Genomic DNA, 27,183 nt, shown 5'->3' with positions numbered 1-27,183 from the left:
TCATCCCCACCCACCCTTTTCTCTAGTTACTTCTTCAAACGACTCAAGTTCCTTGGAAATAAAGAACTATCCCAGGGACTCTCATTGTTCTTCCTGGCCCTCTGGCACGGACTACACTCAGGATACCTGGTCTGCTTCCAGATGGAATTCCTCATTGTTATTGTAGAGAAACAGGTAGGCCTGAAGGGTGGTGGGTGAACGGGGACTATGAGAAGGGGCAAGACACTGATGACCTCCCCCCTCGCTCCCCAGGCTGCCAGCCTAATTCAGGAGAGCCCAACCCTGCGCAACCTGGCTTCCATTACTGTCCTACAACCCCTCTACTATTTGATGCAGCAGACCATCCACTGGCTCTTCATGGGTTACTCAATGACTGCCTTCTGTCTCTTCACGTGGGACAAATGGTTTAAGGTAAGCGAGGGCCTTTTGGCAAGGATAGCCGGGGCGGGGGGGGGTCGCTGAAACCTCTGGTCGTAAGGGATCGTCCCTGCCCTGTATCTACCTCAGTGGCCTCTATCTCCCCAACAGGTGTATAAATCCATCTATTTTCTTGGCCATGTCTTCTTCTTGAGCCTACTCTTCATATTGCCTTATGTTCACAAAGCAATGGTGCCAAGGAAAGAAAAGTTAAAGAAAATGGGATAATCTATTTCCCTGGTAAGTAAATATCCCTGTAGCTAAGCTAACTACCAAGTGACAGAATAGAGCACTAGACTGGAGCTGGGAGGTGGGGAGTATGGGACATCTGGAGTGAATCTCAAGGTAGCCTGGCTTCTAGGAAACCCCAGTATGGGGCATGGACTACCCGAACTTGGGTTTGCCAGGAAGAAGCTGGAAGGGCTACAGACCAGGGACTAGAAGGAGGGACTCTGCCAATCAAGTCTCTTCTCTTGCAGGTGGCCTAGAGCAGGGCTGGTGCAGAAACGACTTGTATCCCTTTCCACAGCACTCCTTCGCCTCAGAGCACCGAGAACGTAGAAGCCAGGGAGTGGGGAAGACATGGTACTCCTGGCCGTGCCTCTGCTGCCAGCCAAGTCTTCATCCGGGGCCAAAGGGGACACTCTCGTGGGAGGAGTAGAGGGCCCACGTCTCCCCTCTGGGCTCCCCCATGCACATTGCCTTATCTCTCCCCCTCTAGCCAGGAATCTGTTGTGTTTTTCTTCTGCCAATTTACTATGATTGTATATGTGCCGCTACCACCACCCCCCCCATGGGGGGGAGGAGAGGGTACCAGGCCCCACCTGCTCCACTTTTTCTACCTTGGAACTGTACCAGATAAAATCACTTCTCTTTGTTCAGTTTTTCACCGCTAGCCTTCCCGGCTGCTTTCTTACAGACAGTTCTCCGTGCTCGCCATAGTGGAAACAAGCAGGGCTCCCTCCTTGCCCCGCCCAGAAGCTTGGCGTCCAAGCCTACCTGCAAAGCCCAGAACCAGACTGCAAACACCGTAACCCCACCTCTTTTCCTGAAGTCTGAGGAGAGCAACCAGTTTACACCACTAGATAACTGCTCAGTTTAGAAATCCTCAAAGAACCACCAGGTTTGCAAGAACAGTATTTATATGATAAACAAATAGCAAATGTAGCCTCGCTTCCCCAAGCCCCCGCAGTCTCGGTGCAAGAAGGTCCCCTCTGAGCAGTGAGCTGACAGCAGGGTCGAGGGATGGCCACAGTCTCTGTCCCAGAACAAGGTGCTACTGTCAGATGACCCCCCAGACTTCTTCAAAGGCTGTGGTGAGTTTTGCACAGGTGAGGGCTGCAGAGAGGGGGTAGCTGCTGATGGACACCATCTTCTCTGTATACTCCACGCTGACCTAAAAGAGAGAAGGAGTTCTGTCAGCTGGCTGTCACTCTGTAACAGGTGAAGCCCTTCTTTGGGGCAGGAAAAACACGGCTGAGCTAGTATTTCACAGAGCCGTTTAATACCGAATTTGTACAAAGGATTAAGAAGGTCCTGACTTTTTCACTGTCACAAATACATGCCAGCGGGCCTTGAAATATACAGCCTGGGGCAGGACGTGGTCTTGCAGCTTTGTTCTCACCCGCTATTGCCCAAGGTCATCAAAAAATGCCAGGTATTCTTAGAATTCTAAGCCTCGGCTCTATGGAGAACCCAGGAGTTGAGCCCAGACCTTACCTGGCCATGGGCAAAGGCCCCCACCACAAAAACAATAGGGTCACTGCTGGGCACCAACTCCCGTACATCGCTGACGGATGGGATGGAAAAGGATGTGCCAATCTTCATACATCCAACCGGGAAGTGATCGGACACTGGATTCTTAATTACCTAAAGAAAGAACGGGGTGGGGGGAATCAGCCCCAGAAACAATCTCAGAACCCTGCCTCCAACCGGTGGGTGCCAATACCTCACCTTCAAGAGCTTTTGGGGGCCATCAGCTGCTCGAACACTGAGTTTGTGTAAAAGCTGAACTGGGGGGGAGGGGAGAGAAAGTTCAGAGCTTGGTGGCGACCCCATTTCTTCTGCCCAGAAATCTAACCAGAAAAACCCACAGTTAAGGTGGGCTCCATGTGTCCTTTAAATCCACACTGCGGTGCTAAAATGTTCCGAACGAGCAGCTGACTAGCTGGATGACAGTGAGTTCCCTCTCCCTTTTTCACTCAGCCAGGAACCCATGCGGGTCTTACCCACTCACCTGGGAAGATAATGAAGAGCCCTTTTTCTGGTATCAAACATGTTCCCCACTCCCCCCACTTAAAAAGTTCACATTTCATTTATCCCATGTCCTCTTCCCCCCCCTTCACTACTGCCGAGTTCATTCTGAACCTTCAAGTCCTAAAGATCTCACCCATGAGGCCACAAAAGCGGTCAAAGGTTCTGGGAATTCGAGTCTGGGGGTTTACTTCAATCAGCACATTCTTCTGTGTGTGGATATAAACCTGTAGCAAGCCAGCTCGGTTCAGGGGACTGTCCATCAGCATCAGTAAACTCTGAGGGAGGCAGAAACCAAGGCACAGTTTAGACTGAAGAGAAGCAGCATGCAGCTGCCTGATCTTCTGCCCAAAGGCTCGGGGGGTTGCAAGCTCTGTCCCTGGAGTTACCTGGTGAGCTATGTCTGGTCTCACTTCCCCAGGGTCCCGTCCATTCTTCAACAGCACAGACTTGTGCTTGTCACAGTTGAGTAGCTCATATGTCTTCCCTGCCTAAAGAATAGGGAACATGACAGAGAGCAAGATAACCTTCCTTTACCCTAGACTAGTGGTTCTCAAAGTGTGGTCCCCAAATCAGCATCATCTTAATCATTATCTGGAAACTTGTTAGATTCTCAAATCTGCTCCATATCTTCTGAATCAGAAACTCTGGGGATGGGACCCATCAAGCCCTTCAAAGGTTACTGTGTGGCCACTGATCCTTTTTCCCCTCCCACCATAACTGATCTTAGAGGGAAAAGGAAAGGACACAGCCTGTGATATCACATGATCTAAACTTCTGCACGACAAAGGAAACCAACAAAACAAAAAGGTAGCCTTGTGAATGGGAAAAGGTATTTGCAAATGACCTAAATGATAAGGGCTTAATATCCAAAATATATAAAGAGCTTACATAACTCAGCACCAAAAAACCAAACAATCTGGTTAAAAAATAGGCAGAGGACCTGAAGAGACATTTTTCCAAGGAAGACCTACAGATGGCCAACAGACACATGAAAAGATGCTCAACATCACTCATCAGGGAAATGCAAATCAAAACCACAATGAGATACCACCTCACCAGCCAGAATGGCTAGTATCAAAGATAAGAACTAAATGTTGGCGAGGATGTGGGAGAAAAGGGAACCCTGGTGCACTATTGGTGGGAATGTAAACTGGTGCAGCCACTGTGGAAAACAGTGTGGAGGTTCCTCAAAAAATTAAAAATACAAATACCATATAACCCAGTACTTCTACTACCCATATTTACCCAAAGAAAATGAAAATACTAATTTGAAAAGATCTATGCAGCCCTGTATGTTTATTACAGCGCTGTATTTACAATAGCCAAGATTTAGAAGCAACCCAAGTGTCCCTTGATGGATGAATGGATAAAGAAGATGTATATTGAGGGGCGCTTGGGTGGCTCAGTCAAGCATCCAACTCTTGATTTTGGCTCAATTCATAATCTCCTTCTTTCCTCCCCTCCCAATGGGTGCGTGCGCACTCTCTCTGGAAAAAAAAAAAAAGTATATTGAACAGTGGTTGCATATGAAACTGCTCTGTGAACTGTAGGTTCCTCAAGTATTAAGCACAAAGCCAGAAATAATCCTGGAACAACAGGGGCATGACTGAGCAAGGGATATTATCCTGGCAACTCTGTACTAGAAAAGTCACCAGCTAGAAGTACGATACTAAAAACCTGGCCTGATACATCTATAGCAGCTTAAAAAAAAAAAATTGCAATTTGGAGTCGTAAGGAGCATTAAAATGGTCAGTAAAAAGTCTTAAAAAACATGCCATTAAATATAAATACCGGATTTGAAAGGCTATGTTTCTATGTATCAACAGAACACTTGTATGTCTGGCAACAACTTGAGATCGAAACTCCACAAAATTAGGGGAAAGAGGTATGTAGATTTTGAAACTGACTAACTGAAATGACAAAAATGTCAGAGTAAGCACAGGAAAAGAACAAAGGACCAAGAACCACCTCCATAGGACACTCTTCGATACCGAAGAGTAGAACAATCCAGTTTCTACCCATTAGTTATAACTAGGAGTTTTGTTCTTTTAATGAAATAAGAGATGAAAACAAGTACTTCACATATAGTAATGGTAGGTAATGGTTTATGAAACTTGGTATTTTATAGTTGCCTGTGTGTACTTGCTCACGATGTAATTTTTTTTATTGTGGTTTGTGGTTAATAAGCTTGAAAACCACTAACTAGAATAATTAGAGAATGAATATGTATTCATTTTCTGTAACAGGTATTGGAGATAGAAGAATTTTTAAAACCTTATTGCCTAACCTCATGGAGGAGCCTTCTAGTGGAAGAGACAAACGGTAAACAACCACATGAAACCACAGCCAAATTTTGATGAATGTTATGAAAGAAAAGTGAACCATCTGGTTCATTAAAGGATTATAACAGGAAGGCGTGATTTATACCAGGAAGGGAGTCACTTCTATAAGGAAATAATACTTAATAACTGAAGATTGAGCAGCAATAATAAAACTCAGTAATTTTTAAGTAAATGAACATTAAGTAGGAATTAATGAAGCAAAGAGCTGAGTAAAGGGGGCTTCCATTAGAAAACATTGTGTAATGGCCTTAAGATATCAGAGAACTTAGTGCTTCCAAAGAGCTTAACGAAAGGCCAATGAGTCTGGAGTATAAGGAATAAATGGGAGAGAGCAGGCTCAGTGAGGCTGTCAGGAACAATACCAGCACAAGGCAGGGAAGAGATAACAGTACAGATTTCAGCTAGTTATGAATTCAGTCACCCCTGGACCACGATTAATGACCATTTGACCTAACCTCTTCCAGCATGCTCTTAAGAATTTTCATTTGACCGACCTTTTCAACTTCTTTTTTCAATGGACTGTATGAGTGAGGCACACGAGGGGCTGGGACAGAGGGAGGGAGAGAGAATCTTAAGCAGGCTCCGTGCTCAGCGTGGAGCCAGACGCGGGGCTCAATTTCACAACCCTGAGATCATGACCTAAGCCAAAATCAAGAGTCAGATGCTTAACCAACTGCCCTTTTCAACTTCTTAATAAAGAACCTGGAGTCAATAACAATAGTAATAATTCCAAGTGACAGACATTATTCTAAAGTCTTTACTGATATCACCTCCTTTTATCCCCTCAACAACCCAGTAAGGTAAGTACTATCATCCCCATGGAACACGTGAAGAGACAAAAGTGGTTACATGACATTCAGAATTAATAGGCTGGAAACACAGCAAGCAATTAAGTGAGGGATGAATATCAGAACCTAAAGTCAGAAATATCAATTACCTAAGAAAAATGAAAGGGGAGGGGCTTTCTAGACTGCAAGCTTAGTATAGTAACTGGTTGAAGTAAAGATGGAAAAGAATCACAGCATACATTATCGAAATAATACTTTCAAAGCAGTTTCAAAGTATTAACCCCCACTTTACAAACTGAGGACTTGTTTTCTCAATCAAGATCACACACTTTAAAAGAAGTATTAAAAACCAAGATTAAAACCCAAGTATAAAAAAAAAAAAAACCCCAAGTATGACTTATAAACCAGGGCTATTTCTTCTGGGCCTACTCATTGGACAAGTTTAGGCCTAAAGGGTAAGAGAAACAAGGAAGAATAAAAACACTGCAGTTTTAAAAGAGGGAATTGCTGGATTTATTCAGGAAAACAGCCGAATGACGGTTAAAAAAAAAATTAAAAAATATTAAAGGATAATCTGATCCAGTGTTTCGAAGTGGATAAAGGAGGGTGACAATAGAGACATGTTAACGAAATAAAAAAGTCCTGACGAACAAAAGGCTTGGGCAAACTGAGCTGCAGTAACTACCTTTCTCCTTTGCTCAAGAACTTATCTTAGGATATGGGATCACCGATGGACAAATCTCCCCTCCCCTCCCCTCCTCTCCCCCTTAGATGACTATCACAGAATCCTAGTAAATCAATTGGCAGCCACAACCGGACACTTGCAATAGGATTCAAGAAGGACAGAAGAAAACGAGTGATGCCAAGCCAGGATGTTAAACCAAGAGACAGTCACCTAGACCACTCTTCCTCCAAAAGGATGTTTCACCTCTCTCTGCCTCCCCATCCACTTTGAGCCTCTCACCCTCACCCCTCGGGGGTCCCAGCCTATCAATCTACTATTTCTCCACTTCCTCGTCCCAAACTACCTTGACTGTCTCCAGACTGGCCCCTTCCAGCACCACAATGAGCCTTCGCCCTCCGATCTTGTTTCCCGCCCCGAGTCGGGGCCGCTTGGGAACCACAGCATCCCAGCCCTCTTCCTGCTCCCCACCGCGCCGTTCACGAGGTTGGAATCCGCCACTGGGCGCAGCCATCTTGCCACTGGACCGGAAATTGCGCTAAGGTCCTTAAATGAAACCTCGCCCTACCCCTAATCTCAAGCTTCCTTCCCGCTGCCATTTTGAAAGTGGGCACTTGGAAATGGCAACGGCCAGCAGTCTCGCGCTAATGAAGCCTCTCTGGAAGGGCGAATTCCAGAAAGGGGCGGGAACTTCCGAATACGTAATTCCTGTGCGCGAAGTTCGGGTCCGCTGTGGGCGCCGGGGAGGGTTTAGAAGGGAGCGCACTTCCGGTGCCCTTTCTCCCGCGAGCACCGCGGGCCCCGGACCCTCGTGTGAAGGGTGCGATCTCCACTGGAGTGGGGTTGAGGTGGGCCGGCACCCGCTTCTGACCACTGGTGCCGCCTGCCTCAGGATCGGACATGGCCCAGAACTTGAAGGACTTAGCGGGACGGCTGCCCTCCGGGCCCCGGGGCATGGGCACGGCGCTGAAGCTGCTGCTGGGGGCCGGCGCCGTGGCGTACGGCGTTCGCGAATCCGTGTTCACCGGTGAGCAACCTCTGCCCGCTCTCCGGACTCCTCCCATTCCCCCGCAGATCCCCTGTCCCGTCCCGCCGGGGCCCCGCGCACACCCACCCCCTCTCCCCGCCCCACCAGAGGCTAGTACATACTCTCAGCAGCGTTTTGGCCTGATCCCCACCCCTCTCCCCACAGTGGAAGGCGGGCACAGAGCCATTTTCTTTAATCGGATCGGTGGCGTGCAGCAGGACACCATACTGGCCGAAGGCCTTCACTTCAGGTAATGGCGGGCAGAGCGGACTGACCCCGACCCTTCACCCTTGAAAGCCATCCCACCAGTGGCTGCAGTTGGACTTCAAAGGGCTCAGCGCTGCCCTTCACTTCTCCTGGACATTGGGTGCTGGCCCAAACTCCTGCAGCACATAAACTGTTCTCCAGAGGGAGCGAGAATTTCTCCTTGTCCATGGTCATTGAGAGGTGGAGCAAGCCAAGAAACACGTGGGGAGGAAAAACAGGCAACACTAGTGAAACTGCAGTCTCCTGATACCTGTCCATGTTCCCTCCCCTGCAGGATCCCCTGGTTCCAGTACCCCATCATCTATGACATTCGGGCCAGACCCCGAAAAATTTCCTCCCCCACAGGCTCCAAAGGTAGGTCTCGGCACTTTGTAGTCCCTGGCAGGTGGCTACATGAAGTAAGCGAGGGAGCCTGGCAGGAGATCCTAGGGCAAGAGGGTAGCGTCACTTTTCTTGGGCCTTGGTTTCCAAATCCGCAGAAGAGCTATAGTAACAGTATTTGCTTCTGAGGTTAAAGCAGTATATTCTGGACATTCTGTGTGTTCACCCGTATCCATTGAAATGGTCCCTCCCTGCGAATGTAAATTCAGTGAAAGTACTGTTTGTCCTTTGTCTTACTCGCTAACTAGATCAAAGCCTCACTGTAAAGCCTTGTTTTCTTTTAACTGCTTGACTAATCCTATCCACTAGTGTCCCCTCTCCTGGGGAAACTTGGCCCCGCTTTTCACTGGAGCACCTGTTCCCTGCTAGACTATACATAGAAGCCATCTTTGAGATTCCCCAGACTCCTTTTTCACACACACACACACACACACACACACACACACACATGCACACACTCAGACAGAGGCATGTACACACTAATTGAAGCAGCTCACGTGTAATGTACTGTCTTGTACTGTTTTTAGTGCCAGTGGCTTAACATCCCCTGAATCCTAGGCTCTGGTGATAAAGGATTCGTACAGCGCGATCCTTGTTCTCAAGTCCATGCAGACTAGTAAAGAAGGCAGGTGATTATGATGCAGTGTGAGAGAGCCTACAGTAGAGGCTGAACACAGTACAGAAGCAAACCGAGAGGTCAGCTCTACCGGTGGAGAGCTGGCAGGTCGACTAGACTTTTCGGCGGCAGAGGCCACATCTGGCCTGTCACCCTGCACAGCACTGCACCAGGTGTAGAGCAGCATCTGGAGGAGAAAACGCATGGGGAAAGGTGCTCGGCTAAGAGGCCAGATGGGGCCCCCGGGGCCTTGTGCGGCCACTGCTGACCTCACTCTCAGACCTGCAGATGGTGAACATCTCCCTGCGAGTGCTGTCTCGACCCAATGCCATGGAGCTTCCCAGCATGTATCAGCGCCTAGGGCTAGACTACGAGGAGCGAGTGCTGCCGTCCATTGTCAACGAGGTGCTGAAGAGTGTGGTGGCCAAGTTCAATGCCTCACAGCTGATCACCCAGCGGGCCCAGGTCTGACCTGTCACCATCTACATGGCTTCCCACCTTCCCTCCTAGGTCTGGAGCAGTGGGTATTAGGAAGGGCAGCTTGGTAGAAAAGGGTCATGACCCTAGATCCCTTTTCACCTCGAAGCTGTACTAATGTCACTGGGAAATGGGTGGAGACCGGTGCTCAAGAGCTCTCAGCAATAGGAAGCACGGGAGAAAACCCTAGCAAGGTCTAGAGGTACATACTACGCTGGGGAGAGCGGGAGATGAGGAGTCACTGTGACCTGCTGGGAAGTTTGGACCAAGTCCTTTCCAGCTCAGATGTTCTAGCTGCAGAACCAAGAAAGGGTTGTTTTCTGCTGTTTTTTGGTAATCTGGTATTCAGACGGTCCCAGCAATACCCCTCCCTTCCAGTTCTCCAGTCCCTTCAATCTGCCTCTCCCTGACCCTCCCTGACAAGGTATCCTTGTTGATCCGGCGGGAGCTGACAGAGAGGGCCAAGGACTTCAGCCTCATTCTGGATGATGTGGCCATCACAGAGCTCAGCTTTAGCCGAGAATACACAGCTGCTGTGGAAGCCAAACAAGTGGGTGAGTTACAAGAGGACTAGGGCCACGGTTTCTGAGAATGCAGGAGGTGGAATGGGGTCCCTGACACCTCACATCTGTGACCCCCTGACTCTCCCACCACAGCTCAGCAGGAGGCCCAGCGAGCCCAGTTTTTGGTGGAAAAAGCAAAGCAGGAACAGCGGCAGAAGATTGTGCAGGCCGAGGGTGAGGCTGAGGCCGCCAAAATGATATCCTTCTGCTAAGAGAGGTCTCTGCCCAGCCCCTGGAGCACTTTGCTTCCCCCTTCTCCCTCCTGGGCCGGCTGATGACACTAAGGCGAATGCGACTCCGTGCTCTCTGGTCCTTGGCTCCCTGGGGGTGGAGGTTTTGACTGGGATCTGAAATCTTTGTGGGGTGCCTGAGGCCTGGCTCCTCACTGTAAGGCAGATCCATAGCACCATTGGCCTTGCCTCCAGTTCTGCTGCCTCCAGTTCCTGGCAGCTGCCTGCAGCGGGGCCCACAGTGGGGGGCCAAAGTGGGACTAGGCACGAGCTGTCTGAGCGCAACCTTGGATCTGACAGCCCAGAGAAGGGCTGCAGTGGTAAGGATGGGGCCGGGGGTTGCGACCAGACCTTGGGTGAACCCTTAACCCCAACCTGCTCACCTTGGAGAAGCCCTGAGCAAGAACCCTGGCTATATCAAACTGCGCAAGATCCGGGCAGCCCAGAACATCTCCAAGACGGTGAGTCTGGGAGCCCAGCATTCCCCGCAAGGTGGCCATGAGTCTGGAATCGTTTTGAGTGAAAACATGTTGAAGTGAGGGGATTAGAATCTTGATTGTTGCGGTTTCTACTCAAACTGTCTTCTCCAACATGCGTCCTCCATCAAACGTGATTTCTGTGGGCTCCCTGACCTTTTCATGCCTCTGTTACGGTGCTAATACATCACAGTTGCTCGCTGCTCTGGATCTTTGAGTGCAGAAACCCTGCCTTCGCTCATTGCCATAGCCCTGTTCCTAACCCACGTGTATTCCATCAGTGGTTATAGAATTGCAAGGTCGGGGTCCAGGTGTGAATACTAGCATCTGTTTTTTTATTTCTGGCCCTGTAGATTGCCACATCACAGAACCGTATCTATCTCACTGCTGACAACCTTGTCCTGAACCTACAGGATGAAAGTTTCACCCGGTAAGACACACGACCTACATAGTGGGGTGTCACAGAGAGCATGGGACTTGAGTCTGGTTGCTTGAAAGACACTGAACCAAAGTTAGAATCGTGGGTGGTTGAGAGCCCTTAACTTGACTCTCCTAAGATTGGTTTTGTGGGATCAAATAGGATTATTCGTGTAAACACTCGGGCTGTGAGGTTTGGTACTAACTGAGAAGTAGTGAAAGATGATACTCTCTACTCGTACTCGGAAGCCCTAAAATTGCTGGTGGAGGGCATGGAAGGATGCTAGAAAGGACAGACGAGAAATGGTCGTGGCCAAGGGAACCAGCCTCTTCTCAGAGCGAGATTCCTGGCTTCCAACCATCTGTCTTTTCTCTTGGGAGCGAAGGAGGGTTTAGAGCAGGTGGGGCCTGATACTGTCAAATCACCTGTGCATTTCTCTTCTCTTTCTGTGCTTCGCCTTCATCCGGTGACCTGGTATCCACAGGGGCAGGTAAGTTGGTGACACGTCCTTGTTTCTCTGGGGTCTTGCAGCTCATCTCCCAGTACCTGCCTCTTTCCCCACCGCCTCCCCATTCTCACCTCATGACACATGCCCCCTCACTCGGGGAGCAGGGAGTGGCCTGAGTTCTTCTGTCTCTCACATTTATGTGCTCTAATAGTGCCATCCGTCTGTCCCATTTCCACAGTGACAGCCTCATCAAGGGTAAGAAATGAGCCTGGTGACCGGGAACTCCACTCCCAGAGAAGAAGTGGATCTGTTCCTCCCCTGGTGTTTGAGGAGCCAGCGGGTCCAGCGCACCCCCATCCCACCCCCATCCCACCCCCAGTATCATGTGATGGTCCTTCCCTTATTTGTCCTCCCAACCCTTCTTGGATGAACAAAGCCTGACAAGTTTTCTGGGGAATTGATTTTGCTCCTCCCTGTGTCGGCCAGAGGTGTTGGGACAGTGTGATTTCGGAGTGATTGCCTACAGTGTTGGTTCCTCCCTTCAGGTCGGGAGGCGATAACCACCATCCCAGGAATTCTCAATAAATTTTTATTACTTAAACTTAAGTCTTTTTGCGTCACGTGTTTGAGCCGGGTGAGGGGAGGCACGCATGCGCAGGTTCAGGTCACGCACTCCTGGGTCTGTCTTTGTATCTGCCAGCAGGGGGCGCGAGGATTCTGACCAGGGCGGTTGAGGAGTTAGGGGCCGGGCCCGGGCCCTGCTGCTCACCGTGGAAGCCCAGCTGAGTCAAATCCAAAACAGGACCTAAGCTGGGAGCAACAGGTCCTCGGATACTGCGGCCCAGCTGCACTTTTCACTCCACCCTCCACTTCTACCACATCACCAACGTTTATTAACCAACATTTCCTTTTTTAAGGCTGGAGCAGCTGTGCCTTTGCTGAGTTAGACCAAAAAAATCTGATGACCCCAACACGAGCTGCTTCCTTGGTAACAAGGTTCCATGTAGCTGTGGGGAAAACCATTTGCGTCTGTCGAGGGACTTTGTGTTCAAAAGCCCAGCGGATCAAATTCCTTGCTGTGGGCTACCCACACTCAATTTCTCAGTCGCGAGATGTGAGAATCCGTTTGTGGAACGGGGTTTTACCTACGGAGGTAGGCTCTTCACAACAGCAGCCCTGGGCCCCCAACAGAGCAGGTGCCCGTTTTCAGTCCCTACTCGGCCGCCTCACATCCTTCCCAAGACGGCCCTCGGCAACTCAAGCAGCAGAGAAATGAAGCCACTGCTTGTGCCTGAATCACACCACAGCCCCTATGTCCCCGTCCCTTGTCTTTATGGGGAGACAAGGAACATTGGGAACCATTAGCACTGGGGGCAAAAGGAAGTAGAGGAATTACAGAGTACGTGGTAGGGGAGGAGAGACTGCCAGTCTTACAGGGTTAGGGACTGGGTTTCGTCTTCCAGTTCTCAGGATGTTGGAGAAAAGTAGATTAACAACCCCCTGTTCCGCAGGTAAGTGTCATAAAAGGGACAGGGAGATGGAGCAGGGACTAGGAGCCTACGATGAAATCGACAATCAGACAAAAGACGGGCCAAGTGACCTGAACCAGTCCACCACGAGGTCCGATGCACACTTTCCTTCTTTCGCCTTCCCAAGGCTGGAAGGGAATGGAGGTACCTGGCAAACGAGTATGTTTCCAAATCCTGCGGCGGCTCTCGGGGCAGCCATTTTGTCTCCTCCCCGTTGTTCCCCTCTTCTAGTGATGTACCCCCCCTACCACCACCACCACCCAGCGGGGTAAAGGTCAGAGGTGGTTCATCAGGAGGCCTCCACGGTCTTCGGGGCTCCCTGAAGGTCGCTGCCGAGGGAGCCGGCCCGGGGGCCATCTTTACCAGACAGTGTTAGGAGCTTCACGATTAGACCATCCAACACTGCACTGGAAGATGGACCCAGAGCCGGCGGACGCGCAGCTCCAGGCTGGAGCCGACCAGCTGCTACCCGGACCCTGGCCACCGGCCAGGCGAGGTCTCCTGAGAGTATGTGAGCCATTCCCAAGCTCACAGTTAGCTGTGGGTTCTGGACCCACCAGATGACAAATCACACCGCGGTGGGGGAGGGGCTCGGGGCCATTGTGTCCCTTCAGTGGGCAGCCAGCCAACCGAGAGCCACCTCTTTTGCAGCACCCTTCGCTCAAGATGAAGGGGCTTCCACGGCATGCGCGGAGGTTCGGCAGAGGGGACCGCAGCCAGCGGGCGGGGGGCCGGGGGGCCTGAGGCGTTAGATGTCGCTGACACAGGGACAGGGGCCTCCATCATTACCCGGCAGTATTAGAGACTCCCAACCAGCACCCAAACACTGCTGGGTAAGACGGGGGCCCCCACCCAGCCTGCCCACCTCCGGCCCAGGCTCCCTGTGGAGAGGCTGCAGAAGCCTGGCTCCCATCCCCCCACCCCACCCCCCAGTCTCCGGGGACACTTCCGGGTGAGCCCTGTAGCCCGCCACCAGCCCCACCCTGAGCTGCGGAGCCTCCGAGACCCACGCAGGTCTTCCGCAGCCCCCTGCCCACCTGTTCTCCGCCTCGGAGGCCCTGCCCTCCGCCGCCCCCCCAACACCAATTCATCGGCCCTCAGCCCCGCTCTGTGGCCCCTGGCTCGGCCCCAGAATCCCCCTCCCAGTGGCCTTTACCTGTCCCCGGGCCGCCTGCCCCCCCCCCAGAGTGAGTGCCGAGGAGAGGAAGGGGAGTCAAGGCCCAGCACTCAAAGGCCCAGAGCCCGCCTGCCCCCGGCCTCCACTCTTCCTCCTTCCTTCTCCGCCCGCCTGGCAGCGCAGGCTCCTCACCTGGGCCCCGCCCGCCGCCCCTGCGCACAGGTGTGTCCTCCTGCCATAGGCTGCCCCCCCCCACTGCCTTAACCCCTTCCCTCCCAGGGCCCGCCGTAGGCACCTCCTCTGAGGCCTGGCCACCTCGCTAGGCCTCCCACCCCTTCCTACAGGTCCCTTCTCGCCGCCCGCCTCCTTTGCCCCCCTGGGCCTACACTCGGAGCCTGGGGTCCAGCGGGAAAAGAGAGGGGCTGCCTTCGGGCCCCTTGGTCTGCCTCCTTGGCCTCGCCCCACAGCTACTCCTGCCCTGGCCGGCCCTTTCCTCTGAGGCCTCCTACCCTGCCCATGGCCAGAGAGCCCCGGGGTCAGCGAGGGGTCAGCTCCGCAGGGACTGGGCTGTGCCCCCAGCCTGTGCTGGGCAACCCTGCCTGTTGAAGGGCAGGCAGGGCCCGGCGGGGTGCCTCCCTTGTCCTCAGCCCTAGTGTTGGGGAGCCCACCCCGCCAGGAGGCCAGCACGGACCCTACCCATTAAAGGGCTGAGCCGCTCTCCCGCTGCCCTCGCAGTGGTCCGGTGGGGAGAAACGGCCACACTGCTGGAGGGGGTGGGGGGCGGCAGGCGGGGGGACTGTGCACCCACAGGGCAGAGCTGCTCCTGGACCCACCTCAATGCCCTGCGTCCAAGTCCCAGCCCACAGGCAGTTAGCCCTGCGGTGGTTAGAGGGCTGGGACCCGCCTTTCTTTTGTGCAGCTCTAGGCGTCGCTGGGAGGGGAGCCCAGAGGCCCACAGGTGATGCACCACCCACCCGCCCCCAGGAGGGCGATGGCTCCAGGGCCTCTCGTGTGGCCCAATCCAAGCTCTCCTCTCTCTCTCTCTCTCTCTCTCTCTCTCTCTCTCCCTCTCTCTCTCTCTGTCTCCTTTGTTTGCGTCCTTCCTAACGCCTGTCGGTACGTATCTGCTGCTTGTGGCCTGTTTCTGTCTCCTGGCTGCACAACGACGGGACCTGTCCTGTGCACACCACGCCCCCAGCACTGTTCCAGTGCCCGTGACACAGTGGACACCCAGCAACAAAGCATGCGCTGAGTGACACTAAGGGTCAGCCCGCTCCTCAGCCTCTCCTGCAGCAGGGACCCTCACAGGCTAAACGCGCCAGGAGACAGGCTTCTCAATCAAGATAAAGCCGTAACCCAAGGAAGGAATCTCTGTTAGCTCACCCTGGGCACGGGGCAAGGAAGAGGGGACAAAAAGAAAACTGCCAGGAGCCCGAAGGCAGCCGCGGCCCCAGAGAAGGGAGGAGCGAGGCGCACCACCCCGAGCCCGCAGGAGCCCAGGGAGGGAGGGGCGGCCGGTGGCGCTAGGTACTAGGCCTGTGCTTCCGGGGCCGGGAGCGGCCCTAGCTCTTAGATCTAGAAGTCAGCGCCCGAGAAGTGCGGGTGTGTCCCCTCAGGGTGACCTCAGCTGCATCTCCAGGACTGTGTGCTCTGGAGCCAGGCGGCCCGAGTTAAAATCCTAGCCCCACCGCTCAACAGTTCTGTGCCTGTGAGCAAGTCATGCAGTCTATCTGTGCCTGTTTCCCCCGCGGTGACATGGGCATCACACAGGTACCTAGATTGAACATGTAGCCTTTGAAACTGCCTGACACATGACCAGTGTGTAATGAATTATTGTTGCCAGTTGTGATCTTCTTCCCTTATTTCAATGACCTTCACAACCACCCTGTCAGGATCATCCCTCATTTTATTATATAATATATATATTTTAATTGAAGTATAGTTGACACACCATGTTACATTAGTTTCGGGTGTACAATGCAGTGATCCCACAAGTCTGTACAGTTGGCTACGCTCGCCGCAGGTGTAGCCACCATCTGTCACCATACAACTATCACGACCCCATTGACTATATTCCCTGCACTGTACCTTTGATCATTCTCCTCTGACTGTGAAGGCCGAGATTTTATGCGCACGCACACGCGCACACACACACACGCACACGCGCGCACACACACACACACACACACACAGGGCTCCCGGCTCTCCTCCCCTGCCATCCCCTTCTGATCCCCGCCCATCCAGGTGTTCAGAATTAGAGACCCCCCCCAACACACACACACACACACACACACACACACACACAGTGATCCTAAGGCCTTTATTTACAAGAGTAAAGGGCCCCGGCACTGCCTGGGGCCTTGCTGGGCTATATACAGGGTCAGGAAGAGGGAAGTAGGGACGCAACCATTTAAATTACAATAGAATGGGGGCGGGCTCCTAGGTTCCGGCTGTGGGTTGGTCCACGGGAGGCCTCTGCAGGGATCAGGCCTGAGGCTGCGAAGAGAAGGGAGTAAGGGAGCGCCTGGAACGGGGAAGTGGAGCTAGAAAGGTCTGGAATGGCTGGGAAGGGCAGAGTGAGGCTGTGGCCACCCCCTCCACCCAGGGGAAAGCACTGGATGCAGGGGACACTGTGGGCAGGGCAAGGAGGAGGAGCCCGGAGCCGGAGGGGGGGGGGGCCGTACCCTGGCTCACTTCCTCTTAAGGGAACCTTTGCTCTTGTCCTTGTCCGCCGACCGCTGCTTCTTCATCTTCTCCTCCTTCTTGTTCTTACTGTGCAAGTTCTCATATACATCCTCCTTGTGTCTGCAGGTAGGGGGGGCAAGCGTGGGCAGGTGGTGCAGGTCAGGAATGCCCCGGCACCAGCAGCCCCCTCTGGCCCACCCCATTTCACAGGTGAACAAACCGAGGCCAGGAGCGAGGAGACCGGGTCACTGTCCTTGCCCCAGACTAGAAGCTCCCTGCGGGCAGCGGCTCCGTCTCACACATTAATAATACCACCAGTGCCCAACACAGGCCCCATGGACAGGGCCCTCGGGAAATACTTGTGAACACAGGGAGGAAGAGCCAAGCTTGAACTTGAACCCAGGTCTCCCTGACAGCAGCACCTGTGGTCTCTGGAAAGGGAGGGGCGGGCCGAGGAGGCAGTGGGGCGGGGGGGGGGGGGCGGGCAGGGATGGGGTAGACGCTGGGAGGGGCAGGCAGGGGTCACTCACTTGGAAGAGGTGCGGGAGGCCTTGGCATGGGCGTTCTTCATGGCTGGGGGGTAGGTGATGTTCCCGTACTCTGACTCCCGGCCCTTCTGGGACTGTGGGCAGAGGTGTGGAGGGAGGGTAGTGGTCCCAGCCGGACCCGGTGACACCTACGCCCCCCCCCCACACACACACACCGCCCTGCCGGGCCCTGCTCTGCACACACCTGCATGACCTCCAGCTTCTTCTTGGTGGTTTCAATGAACTGGGCGATGGCCACATAGATGAACTTGTACTGCGCCTCCGTCTGCACCATGCCTGAGCGCTGCGCCCGCACCATCTGGATCGTCTTCTGGATGTCGATGTCACAGTCCAACCCTGGGCAGGCATGGCAGTTGGACCCCCGGCCCAGGCAGAGGCGGACACGGAGGAGCTGCTCACCCACCCCGCCCCCGCCTGTGTCCCCACGAGTCACCCTCACCCTTGGTGGAGATGCTCTCCATGAGCATGTCGATGACGATGATAGTGCCCGTGCGGCCAATGCCTGCACTGCGGAGGGAAGGGGGCACCATCAGAGGCCCAGGCCACGCCGCACCGGGAGGGGGAGCCCCAGCGTTCAGCTCCGGCACGGTGGCGGGAAGAAACTGAGGCTCCAGCGAGAGGAGGTAACATGCCCGGGGTCACTGGGCAGGCTATAGCCAGAGGCAGAAGCTGCCCGGCTTCTGCACCCGCGCTCAACGCTTCAGCCCAGGGATTTGTGGGCGGCGGGCTCTCCAGTGGCCCCCACCCCCGCCCTGCGCCGCCCCCAGCTTTCCTTCTTCCCAGCACCTCACTCCTCCACTTCCTGCTTCGCCTGCTCATTGCCGGGGGCTGCTCCCTACCCTGGAAGATCTAGGACCCGCAGTCCCACCAGTGTCCTGCCTGCCTCCTAGCACTCTGGGCCTCCCCCCCCCCCCCCCCCCCCCCCCGCCCCCGCGCCCTCTCCCACACCCTTGGCCTGAATGAGGCCTTCCCGGCCAAACCCCCCCCCCCCACCCAGCCCTTCAAAAGTTTTATTTAGAGCTTTCAAGAGGGCTTTGTTTCCCGTTTTCTTCAGACCCCGAGGACAGGGAAAGGGCAGCTTTCGAGGCAGCAGGGCACAAAGGGCACTGGGGTCAGGAGATGGGGAGGTGTGGAGGAGCTGTGAGGCATGAGGTCTCCCCCTTTTTCTCCACCCTCTCTCACCTCCCTGGGGCCACAGATCCCGGGAACCTCAGGATCCCTCAGAGACCCCAGTCCCGCCCCCTTGAAGGAGCCACCAGGCTAGTGACCTGAGTCGCACTGTCTAATTTCAAACCCAGATTGTCAAAAATAACACCCCTTTACCCACTTCCTTCCTGTAACATCTAAATAAAGGCCATGGGGATTTCAAGAAGTAGAAGGGGAGTAGCAGGAGGGTCGTTCTTAGCGATGCGCCTGCCCCTGGAGGCAGAGCAGAGTCCCTTAGATGACAGGTGGGGGGCACCCCCAGATTCAGGACTAACGTTGCTGGTGGGAAGAAGGAAGACGTGTGAGGTCCTCAGCCTGGGGTCACTGGAGGGAGTGGGAAGGGAAGTGGACGAAGCAGACTCCCGTTTCCCAATTCCCTGCCTGATGTGTTATGAAACCATCAACGGCTCCCATTTCTTGAGGGATTACTGCATTACTGCATTCCAGACACAGGCACAGGGTCTTAGCGAATCCACACAGCAAGCAGAGGAGACTCTGAATTTACAGATGAGGAATCTGAGGGTCCGGGAAGTGAAGTAATTTGTCCGAGATCATGCAGCCAGTGAGTAGAAGAGCTGGAGTTTAAACCTACTGGTCTCTGTCCAGGAACCTGCACCCACTGCCAGCTGGGTAGGCCCATCTGCAGGACTCGGCCCCCTAAGAACTGAGGGGACCCCCGCTCCTCCTTGCTGCCCGCCTCCTCGCCACCTAGCAGGAACAGGGGCTCCTGATCATGAACCTGAGGCTCTACAGTGGAGCTGGAGATGCACCTGCCCCTCCAGAAGACATCACCCATCCCTACACCACCCTGGAGGCTGAGCTGGGCTCACTAGCTGGGAAGGGGGAGAGAGAGAGAAGAAGGCTAAGGACCCCTAGGGCTTCAGATGGACAAAGGAAACACGGGGAGCCACACTGACCCCAAATGGAAGGTGCCGGGGCCCAAGAAGAAATACAGGCCGAGTAAGCCCGTGTGAGAAAACAGGAGTGACCAGGACCTTAGCTCTGTTGCGAGCAGCGCAAACTCTCCCACGAACTGGCTGGCAAGTCGCTGGGCCTGTTTGCTCATCTGTATTTGGCACCATTGGAGGAGATGGTACATCCAGAGAAGTCTCTACAGAAGCCAGCCCCACCCCCTCCCCAGGCACAGGATCAATCAGCGGGGTTGGTTCAAGCTAAGGGTCCGCCTTGGGTCTGGAGCCATCCAGGAGCCATCCTGGAGGTGGCTGGGATCAGGGGGAGCACTGAATGCGTTAACACGTAAATGATTGCTTACAAGAGCACATGGCACTCAGTTCACAGTAGTTGCTAGCCGACGACTATTTTGATTACTACTGCTAACGTCATTTTTATGCTCACCTGCAATGCACAATGATGGGCCCCGCATGAGGCAGACTTTCCTGCCGCTGGTTGATCTGGTCCAGGAAGCTGAGGACACCCCCAGGCTCACTGGGGACCCCATGGTCAGGCCAGCTCAGGTACTGGTAGTGCCAGATCTCTCGAACCAGATCCCCCTGGGCAGAGTGCATAGGGCCAGTGCCCTCTGTCCCCACACGTTGTCCCATCCCCCGCCCCACCGGGCAAGAGAACAGATCTAAGGAGGGGTCCCAGGAGCGAGGCAGGGCCGGAGGATACTCACATTCTCCAGCGGGGAGACCTGTAAGGTACGGAGCTTGTATTCAGCTGTGTCATGTTCCCTGCAGTTGGTTACCACGTAGGGTCCGTAGACACGCTGCGTGCCCACCTCCGGCCAATATGGGACACACTTGTTCTGCAAAGGGAGGGTGGAGGTGAGAAGCGAGAACGCACAGGCTGTTCCAGGCCCATTTCGAGGTCCCGCGTCCCCGGTGCCAGCCCAGTCTGCATTTATTGGATGAATGGATGAACTGGCCGCGAATCAGAGGCGGGTCCGGTCCTGGCTCAGCCACCAACAGGTGGTGAGACCTGACAAGCCGCTCAACCTTACAGTTCACTCAGTAAACATTGGCTGGTGCACACTTTGTACCTGAACTTGTGCAGACCGGGCTGAGTTACAAACACAACGAAGACGCAGCCTATGCGTCTGAGCCCGGGCCTCTAGCAGCTCACAGAGAGAGAGGCGAGCAGGGAAAACCGAGCCACTCAGGGGCACGGTAGAGAGGGAGAGACTGATCCTCCCTCTAGATTATGGAGGAAATCAGAGGTGGCTTCACAGAGGAGGCAGCATTTGGGCTGGGGCATCAGAAACAAGGAGTCTGGCAGGCAGAGATAGCGCAGAGAGAGTAAGTCATTCCCTAGCAGAAAGTGCGCTCGGGGCCAAGGCATGAGAACCGTAGGCACGCAGTGTTGCGGGGAGCCACCATGCCTTGAGTGCTGGGTCTTAGAGTGTGACTGGATCCTGACGACCACTGGGAGCCACTGAAAGATTCTCAGAGAGGGAGCGACTCAATGCAGTGTGTGTGCTTTGAGCGGGACCCCTCTGACTCCAGGGCAGACGTGCTGTAGTTGGGGGCAGCCTACAGGCAGGGAGACCAGCTGGGCAGTGGGGTGAGGGTGAGGGGCAGACTCCAGAGAGATTTATGAGGCGGAGAGGACAGGAGGGCTGTCGCAAGGATGGGGACTGTTGCGGGAGGGGCAGAAGGCATGTTGCTCCGGGACACTTTAAGGAAGAAAGCCCATTTAAAACCTGGGTCTGGGGGCGCCTGGGTGGCTCACTCAGTTGAGTGACTTTGGCTCAGGTTATGATCTCAGGATCCTGGGATCAGATGGAGCCCTGCATCGCATCAGGCTGCCCCCTGAGTGGGGAGTCGGCTTGTCCCTCTCCCTCTGCCCCTCGCCCCCAACCCCCCCCCCGCCCCTGCTCCCATGCTTTCTCTCTCTCTCTCTCTCAAATGAATAAGTAAATCATTTAGAGATTTAAATGATTTACTTATTCATTTGAGAGAGAGAGAGAGAGCGCATGAGGGGCTGGGAGAGCAGAGGGGGAGGGAGAAGGAGGCTCACCGCTGAGCAGGGAGCTGGATGCAGGGCTGATCCCAGGACCCTGGGATCGTGACCTGAGCCAAAGGCAGATGCTTAACTCAGGTGCCCCTAAATAAAATCTCTTTAAGAATAAAAATAAAATAAATAAAACCTGGGTCTCGTAGTCAGGAGAGCCCCAGGTTCAAAGCAGGGATCGGGGAGGCCGTGTGTACCCGAGACAGCCTCTGTGCCTCGTTTTCCCAACAAGGGTTGGACCTTGCCCTCTGAGGTTCCTTTCTGCCCTGGCATCTGAAGTCTCTTTGGTTTTATGGTGATGGGTGGCAAGCCTTGGGGAGAGGGGCTGTGGGGGTCCGGGGGCAGCACGGGACTTGGCCTCACCCGGCCTTTCTCCACCTCTCGGGTGGTCATGACGACGACGCGGGTGTTCTCCTGCCATACCATCTGCCAGAAGTCGTTGACTGTGGCCTCCAGGCAGCCCTGGCTGGCGATGTAGGTCTTAGTGTTCTCATCGGGGCCTAGCAGCTGGTTCTGGAAGCAAGTGTAGAAAGCTGCACCCCCGGACTGTGCGCCCCTGCACCCCCACCCCCCTCACCACCTAACCTGTCTGCTGTGCGTATGCGGCTCTGGATCCAGTACCCCCCTGAGATGGGGAATCCCCAGGGCCCAGCCTCTCCTCCCTCGATGAGCAGGTGCCACCAACCTTGACGTAGTTGGCGTTGATGTAGTCGGATCCAGGGATGTTACTGTCGCGTCCCTGCAGGATCACTCGGGTATGGTCAACTGGGAGTGGGCGGGGAGGAAACGAGGTGGGCCTAGGTCAGCCGGGCACTCACCAGCCCCTGGGGCAGACCCTTCCTAAGCTCACAGGCCATTCTTGTCTCAGAAGCCAGGAGGCTCTCGGAGCACTGTGGGTAGGCAGGGGTGGAGGATCTGCACGGGGAGTGGGGGGTGAAGGTTTCAGAAGAAGGAGGATGGTGGACGTGGGGTGCAGGGAGTCTCCACTGGGAGGGGCTGAGGCTTTCTGGAGGAGGTGAGGCTCCCTTGCATGGGTGAGGAGGTGGACCCTCCTTGAGCTGGGGGTGGAGACCCTATGAGATAGGGGGAGGTTGGCTCAGGGAAGGGGAGTCTCCTGGGTGGGAAGGGGGAGGGATGGAGGCTGCCTGGGGGTAGGGTGCTCACACGGGAGAATGTTCTTGTAACGGTTCTTGCTCTTATTCTCTGGCCGCTGCCCTTCCAGCCGCTGGTGCAAGTTCTTTACCTCCTGCTTCTGCAGACTCTGAGGGGCGAGAGGCGGAAATAGAGTACCAGCCCCTGGAGGGGCCTCGGTGCCCAGAGATAAGATGGGGCAGGCCAGTGTAAAGGCCGGGGAGAGAGGGGGCAGGGTCGTCCTGATGGTCGTCCTCACCACTCACCTCAAACTCCTCCCAGAAGCCGGCTTTGGCTGTGTCCTCCGACTCCTGCTTCTTGTTGAGTTCCAAGACCCGATTCTCAATGTCAGCTGCATTCACCCGAGTGGCATAGTATGGCTGGGCAGGGATGGGCAAGAAGTCAGCGCCTCAAGATCCCAGAAGCTCCCGTGTCCGAGGGATGGCTCAGGAAAAGGAAGGAGGCAGCCAGGCCCACGCCTCTCACCTGCCGCAGGTAGACGAAGGCACCCGAGGCCTCCTCGATCCCTGTCTTCTTGAAATGCTCCACCAGGTCTGTGAGGCTGTCAAAGGTCTCTGAACCACCCACAGTGTAGCGTCCACCCTGAGGGATGCCAAGTCAGGCCATTCGGCATGACCCAAGTCTCCCTCCCTAGACCCCCAGCCTTAGACCAAAGCCCAAGCAGATCCACCCCACCACCCCTGCGTTGGGCATATAGACGGGAGCCCCAGCGGGCTTGGCTGCCTTACCTCACACATGACCTTGATATGAGTGACTCTGAGAGGGGAGCCTGGGCCAGCCTTAGGCTGGTCGCTGAGCACGGACAGCACAAAATCCCCAGGCTGGCTGAGACTCTCACGCACAAGAAATGTCCAGGGCTCACCCTTGGCCTGCAGCAGTGTCTCTGCCTGCCCCCCAGACATGTGACCATGGTACCACCTAGAAAAGGCAACATCGGGGAAAGGGACACGTAAGCCAAAGGGGCAGGTGCTGAGCAGAGACGCTCAGAGAGAGGGACAGGGAAATCGAGTAACTATGATGTGCCCGGCACTGTGCTAGATGCTTTCAAATCCACCACCCTATTTTTTTTTTAAGATGTTTTTAAAGTCATCTCTACACCCAGCTTGGGGTTCGAATTTACAACCCCGAGGTTAAGAGTGGCACACTCCTCCAACTGATTCAGCCAGGTGCCCCTCAAATCCACCACCATATTGAGGTCCATAGTTCTCAGAATGCTGAGAGGTAGGTACCATCCCATTGTACAGATGAGGAACCTGAAGCTGGGCGATCATACACTGGCCCAAGGCCCGGGGCTGATAGGGAAGCCTTGGGAGTTCTAACCAGACCCGCCTCTGAGAGCATAAGACAGAGACAGAAAGGCAGGCCGTATCCAGAGCAGCTGTAGGGGAGAAACTGAGGAAGGGTCCCAGGAAAGCCACGGCTGCACTAGGGAAAGAGGAGGGAGACCGAGGGAAACACTGAGGCCAAACCACAGACAGCAATGGAGACGGGGAGTCACAAGGGAGTCATGAAGGGGACAACTCCCCCTGGGTAGCAGGGAAGACAGACAACCCTGCAGGGGGGAAAAACGGTTTGGGGGGGCTCTGAGGTGCCCAGGTTGACATCACTAGAGATGAGGCTGGGGCTCAGAGGGGCTCAGAGGGCAGAAAGCAGAACTAGGACCTTTCCCCGAAGCACACCCCCTTCCCAGGAGGAAACTGTAGCCCCACAATGCCCAGCCCCACAGGAAACCACGTGATGGAAAAAACACAAAACTCCTTCTGGGGAGAGAGTGAGAAGTGAGGGTGTGAGGTTTCCTCAGCCCAGGGACCAAGGGAGGGGGCATTTTCCAACCGCAGGGATGGGGGGAGAAGGGAGGGGCCCGTCTGTCCGGCCCCACCTCACTCTTGCCTTGTCCAGAAGCAGCACCTGGGGGGGGGGTCACCCCATTCCACCACTCAGGGACAGACCAGAACCCGCCCACCGCCACCCGGCGGAGGGGAGGGGGCTGCCCCTCGGCCCCCTGGCCCAGGATGCGGAAGTCTCCATGCAAATATCAGGCTGACCACAGGCGGAGAGCTAGCCATTGGCAGGACGAATGCAAATTCCCTCAGAGGAGGAGGGGCAAGGAACACAAAGGGAGGTGTGGAGAAAGAGCCTCCCACACAAAACCCCAGGGTCAGGGGTGAGCCAGGCGTCCTGGCACCCTCGCCTTGGGAACCAAAACAGCCTCTTAGAGTCAGCCTTCCTGGCCTTGGCTCCCTCCATCCTTCCCTCCTCCCCACCGCCGCCCCAGCTTCTCCAGGCCTCACGTTCCCCGGCCCCCAGCTTCTCCTTCCCTCTTCTAGCTCCATCCACAACCTGCTCCTCCTCTAGGGCCTCCACCAACCCACCCTCCAGCAGGACAGCTGCCCGCTTTGGGCAAAGAGGACGTGAGAGTTCAAGAGGGCCTGGGTGGCAAACCCGCATGAATGTTGCAGGCCAGGCAGAGGAAACGGGCAAGAGGGAGCAACCAAGCAAGGGCCAAGGAGGGCCACCATGAGCAAAGTCACCCATGCTTGGGCTTCACTCCTCAAAGAGGTGGCTTCAAAGGAAATGGATCAATGGCTTCATATTGGCTGGAGTGTGGCGTCCCGCGGTGGGCCACGAGGCCCTTACCTCAGCCTGACCCACTTCTAACTTTTCATCAGTGACTTGAACAAAAATACTGATGTGAGCTGAGAGGCAATGCATCTCAGAAAGACTGAAAACTGATGGAACCCAGGTTCCCAATCATGTCAACAATCAACACACAAATACAGGACAAGGGCAGGTCGCCTTGGCCCCAGGAACGTGAAGGGAAAAAAAAAAAGCCCCTAGAATGATTCGGCTGCCCTTCACCTTGACGGAGCCGTCATTGGGATACAGCCGCTAAAAGGAGCCACCCTGTAATGCTGAGGGTTCGGGCCCCCCACCCCCACACATGCTGTAGGAAGACCACATGCGGGGGGCGGCCTGCCCAGTCCTGGGGACCATGTCTTTGGAGCCAAAGGGACAGGAGGGCAATGCCTTGAGTATTACCCTATGCCCAGGTGCTAGGCCCCTTGCGCATGCGACCCTATCACACAGTTTTCCACTGATCCATGTTCTGGTCAAGGGACTGGTCGAGCTCTACGGAGCCCCCAGAAGCAGACCTGTCATCACTGTGTTGCTGAGCTAAGGCACTAAATGTCCTCATATGTAAGTCCCTATGCTCCTCCTCAACACCAATCTCTCTGTGTATCAACCTGTGCCGGGGGAGAGAAGAGTTAGAGCAAGGCAGATCCAGTTCCACAGAAGGAAGGAGGGCTTTCTAACAACAGGGCTGGCCTACTACAAAAGGCAGCCACTAGGCCTCTCCACCCCTAGGCTGACAGGGACCCTGGAAGAGGGCAAGGGTGATGCCCTCTGCTTTCTCGGGGGTTGAGGGAAAGGGGTGGGAGGTTAGTCCCCTCAGACACAGGCCCGGGGTCACATGGAAGAAAGAGGCCCACAGAGCGCTGGGAAGGAGCCGGGGAGGCACTGGCAGTGGGGAAGGCAGCCCATCTCCATGTGGGGGTGGGTCAGGAAGCCCCTCACCTCTCACTGGTGGGGTCGGAACAGTTCAGCGGGTACTTGAGGTGGATGATCGTGCCATCTCGATCCTGCAGGACACCCTGCTGCTGTGTGTAGTACTCCACGAGCTCTGTTAGCGTCGCAAACTTCTCGCCTCCGTACAGGTCATAGAAATCGCCTGAGTTCTGGATCCGAATATGGGTCACCTGATCCCCCACCCTGCGGGGCACCAGGTGGTGAGGCCAGTGGGTGCAAGAATGGAGGTGGGGACACGGGGGGGGGCTGGCACGGGGCTGAGGAGGGGGCGCATGCACACACACACACACAGGGAGGGCGTGGGCAAGGACAGGGACTGGACTGGGGGTACACGTTGGTGCTGGGGACTGGGGAGTGGGCGCTGCCACGAGGGAACCGGGAACGAGGTGCCGAACAACTCGTCCTGGCTGGCGTTGAGAGCCACCTACCTGACGGAGAGGGAGAAGTCACCCTGGTTCTTGCGACTGGGCCGAGCCAAGAAGCTCCCATGGACGCCGCGGCCCTTGAGCAGGGTCTCCGCATCCAGCCCGCTGAGGTCTCGGTGAAACCACCTGCCGGCCCGCCGGGGAGCAGTGAGGAGCGGGCCCTCGGCCCCCAGGGTGCCCCTGCCCCCTGCGTCCCGTGGGTCCCAGGACCTTACCTCACCATCCTGGGGGCTCCCTGAGAGGAAGGGGGTGCAGGGGACGAGGTGTGTGGGGCAGTCCGGGCGGGCCGAGAACTCTGGGGCTACCAGGCCGCCTCACAGCCCTGGCGGTCCTGGTGCTGGGGCTGCCACTCCACTGGCCGGGGGCAGCCGGCAGGGCGGGGACAGGAAGGGGCGCGGCCGACCCCTTGGGGGAACTCACTGTACTTCTCGTTTTAGAGCGGAGCGAAGAGACCCAAAGCAGGGTGGCAGTGGGGGTGGGGATGGGGCCCACTTCCCACACGTCTGCCATCAAAGGCTTCGGGAGCATGGCCCTCCGCGAGCGTGACGACACACGAAATAAGGACACAGATG

General features: G+C 55.3%; 4 protein-coding genes and 1 non-coding gene across 8 annotated transcripts in view; 3 read left to right on the top strand and 2 right to left on the bottom strand.

Annotated features, from left to right (window-relative positions):
* The window catches only part of LPCAT3 (lysophosphatidylcholine acyltransferase 3), a 39,017-nt gene extending 37,711 nt beyond the window's left edge, over nucleotides 1-1,306 (top strand). For both annotated transcript variants that reach the window (XM_025851904.2, XM_025851903.2), the window contains 4 exons: nucleotides 27-174; nucleotides 253-411; nucleotides 529-657; nucleotides 897-1,306. In XM_025851904.2, coding sequence (XP_025707689.1) covers nucleotides 27-174; nucleotides 253-411; nucleotides 529-645 — 424 coding nt within the window. In that variant the 3' untranslated portion in view covers nucleotides 646-657; nucleotides 897-1,306. The remainder of the gene's footprint in view (nucleotides 1-26; nucleotides 175-252; nucleotides 412-528; nucleotides 658-896) is intronic.
* Nucleotides 1,307-1,541: 235 nt separating this feature from the next.
* Nucleotides 1,542-7,044, bottom strand: EMG1 (EMG1 N1-specific pseudouridine methyltransferase). Its single transcript, XM_025851906.2, has 6 exons — nucleotides 6,832-7,044; nucleotides 3,060-3,161; nucleotides 2,807-2,948; nucleotides 2,371-2,429; nucleotides 2,137-2,286; nucleotides 1,542-1,813 (listed from the first exon to the last, which is right to left on the bottom strand). The coding sequence occupies exons 1-6, from the start codon at nucleotides 6,997-6,999 to the stop codon at nucleotides 1,700-1,702; spliced, it is 735 nt and encodes a 244-aa protein (XP_025707691.1). The 5' UTR covers nucleotides 7,000-7,044; the 3' UTR covers nucleotides 1,542-1,699.
* A 172-nt stretch (nucleotides 7,045-7,216) lies between these two features.
* Nucleotides 7,217-11,994, top strand: PHB2 (prohibitin 2). Its single transcript, XM_073888755.1, has 8 exons — nucleotides 7,217-7,512; nucleotides 7,678-7,762; nucleotides 8,054-8,133; nucleotides 9,057-9,241; nucleotides 9,678-9,807; nucleotides 9,910-10,013; nucleotides 10,430-10,507; nucleotides 10,876-11,994. The coding sequence occupies exons 1-8, from the start codon at nucleotides 7,386-7,388 to the stop codon at nucleotides 10,954-10,956; spliced, it is 870 nt and encodes a 289-aa protein (XP_073744856.1). The 5' UTR covers nucleotides 7,217-7,385; the 3' UTR covers nucleotides 10,957-11,994.
* LOC112808751 (small nucleolar RNA U89) lies at nucleotides 10,084-10,345 on the top strand. Its single transcript, XR_003204424.1, has one exon. It is a non-coding gene; the product is annotated as a small nucleolar RNA U89 (small nucleolar RNA).
* Nucleotides 11,995-16,335: 4,341 nt separating the features above from the next.
* Nucleotides 16,336-26,984, bottom strand: PTPN6 (protein tyrosine phosphatase non-receptor type 6). 3 transcript variants are annotated; one of them, XM_025851899.2, is made up of 16 exons: nucleotides 26,827-26,984; nucleotides 26,615-26,737; nucleotides 26,175-26,369; nucleotides 23,327-23,516; nucleotides 23,064-23,180; nucleotides 22,844-22,957; nucleotides 22,611-22,707; nucleotides 22,132-22,211; nucleotides 21,810-21,959; nucleotides 20,110-20,241; nucleotides 19,830-19,984; nucleotides 17,707-17,774; nucleotides 17,452-17,603; nucleotides 17,250-17,341; nucleotides 16,719-16,839; nucleotides 16,336-16,530 (listed from the first exon to the last, which is right to left on the bottom strand). In XM_025851899.2, exons 1-15 carry the CDS (start codon nucleotides 26,832-26,834, stop codon nucleotides 16,725-16,727), a joined length of 1,788 nt encoding a protein of 595 aa, XP_025707684.1. In that variant the 5' UTR covers nucleotides 26,835-26,984; the 3' UTR covers nucleotides 16,336-16,530; nucleotides 16,719-16,724. The 3 variants fall into 3 exon arrangements, with proteins under 3 accessions (XP_025707684.1, XP_025707685.1, XP_025707687.1); XM_025851900.2 differs by having other exon boundaries at nucleotides 21,870-21,959; XM_025851902.2 differs by lacking the exon at nucleotides 21,810-21,959.
* Between the last annotated feature and the right edge of the window lie 199 nt (nucleotides 26,985-27,183).

This window comes from Callorhinus ursinus, unplaced genomic scaffold (genome assembly GCF_003265705.2).
Source record: "Callorhinus ursinus isolate GAN/ISIS: 27379988/994484 unplaced genomic scaffold, GSC_fseal_2.0 scaffold94, whole genome shotgun sequence".
NCBI classification, from domain to species: Eukaryota; Metazoa; Chordata; class Mammalia; order Carnivora; family Otariidae; genus Callorhinus; species Callorhinus ursinus.
This window is presented reverse-complemented; position numbering and strand designations above follow the sequence as displayed.

What these genes read in the sequence shown, in the direction of transcription:
- EMG1 (XM_025851906.2), bottom strand. Translation starts at nt 6,999, where the DNA reads ATGGCTGCGCCCAGTGGCGGATTCCAACCTCGTGAACGGCGCGGTGGG. An exon ending in CCAGTCTGGAGACAGTCAAG is followed by an intron (nt 3,162 to 6,831) that starts GTAGTTTGGGAC and finishes CCTATTCTTTAG; the next exon opens with GCAGGGAAGACATATGAGCT. An exon ending in GGGCCTTTGCCCATGGCCAG is followed by an intron (nt 1,814 to 2,136) that starts GTAAGGTCTGGG and finishes TCTCTCTTTTAG; the next exon opens with GTCAGCGTGGAGTATACAGA.
- PHB2 (XM_073888755.1), top strand. Translation starts at nt 7,386, where the DNA reads ATGGCCCAGAACTTGAAGGACTTAGCGGGACGGCTGCCCTCCGGGCCC. An exon ending in TCGCGAATCCGTGTTCACCG is followed by an intron (nt 7,513 to 7,677) that starts GTGAGCAACCTC and finishes CTCTCCCCACAG; the next exon opens with TGGAAGGCGGGCACAGAGCC. An exon ending in GCCGAAGGCCTTCACTTCAG is followed by an intron (nt 7,763 to 8,053) that starts GTAATGGCGGGC and finishes CCTCCCCTGCAG; the next exon opens with GATCCCCTGGTTCCAGTACC.
- PTPN6 (XM_025851899.2), bottom strand. An exon ending in GCTTCTGGGAGGAGTTTGAG is followed by an intron (nt 22,708 to 22,843) that starts GTGAGTGGTGAG and finishes CTCGCCCCTCAG; the next exon opens with AGTCTGCAGAAGCAGGAGGT. An exon ending in AGGTCTCCCCGCTGGAGAAT is followed by an intron (nt 19,985 to 20,109) that starts GTGAGTATCCTC and finishes CACTCTGCCCAG; the next exon opens with GGGGATCTGGTTCGAGAGAT.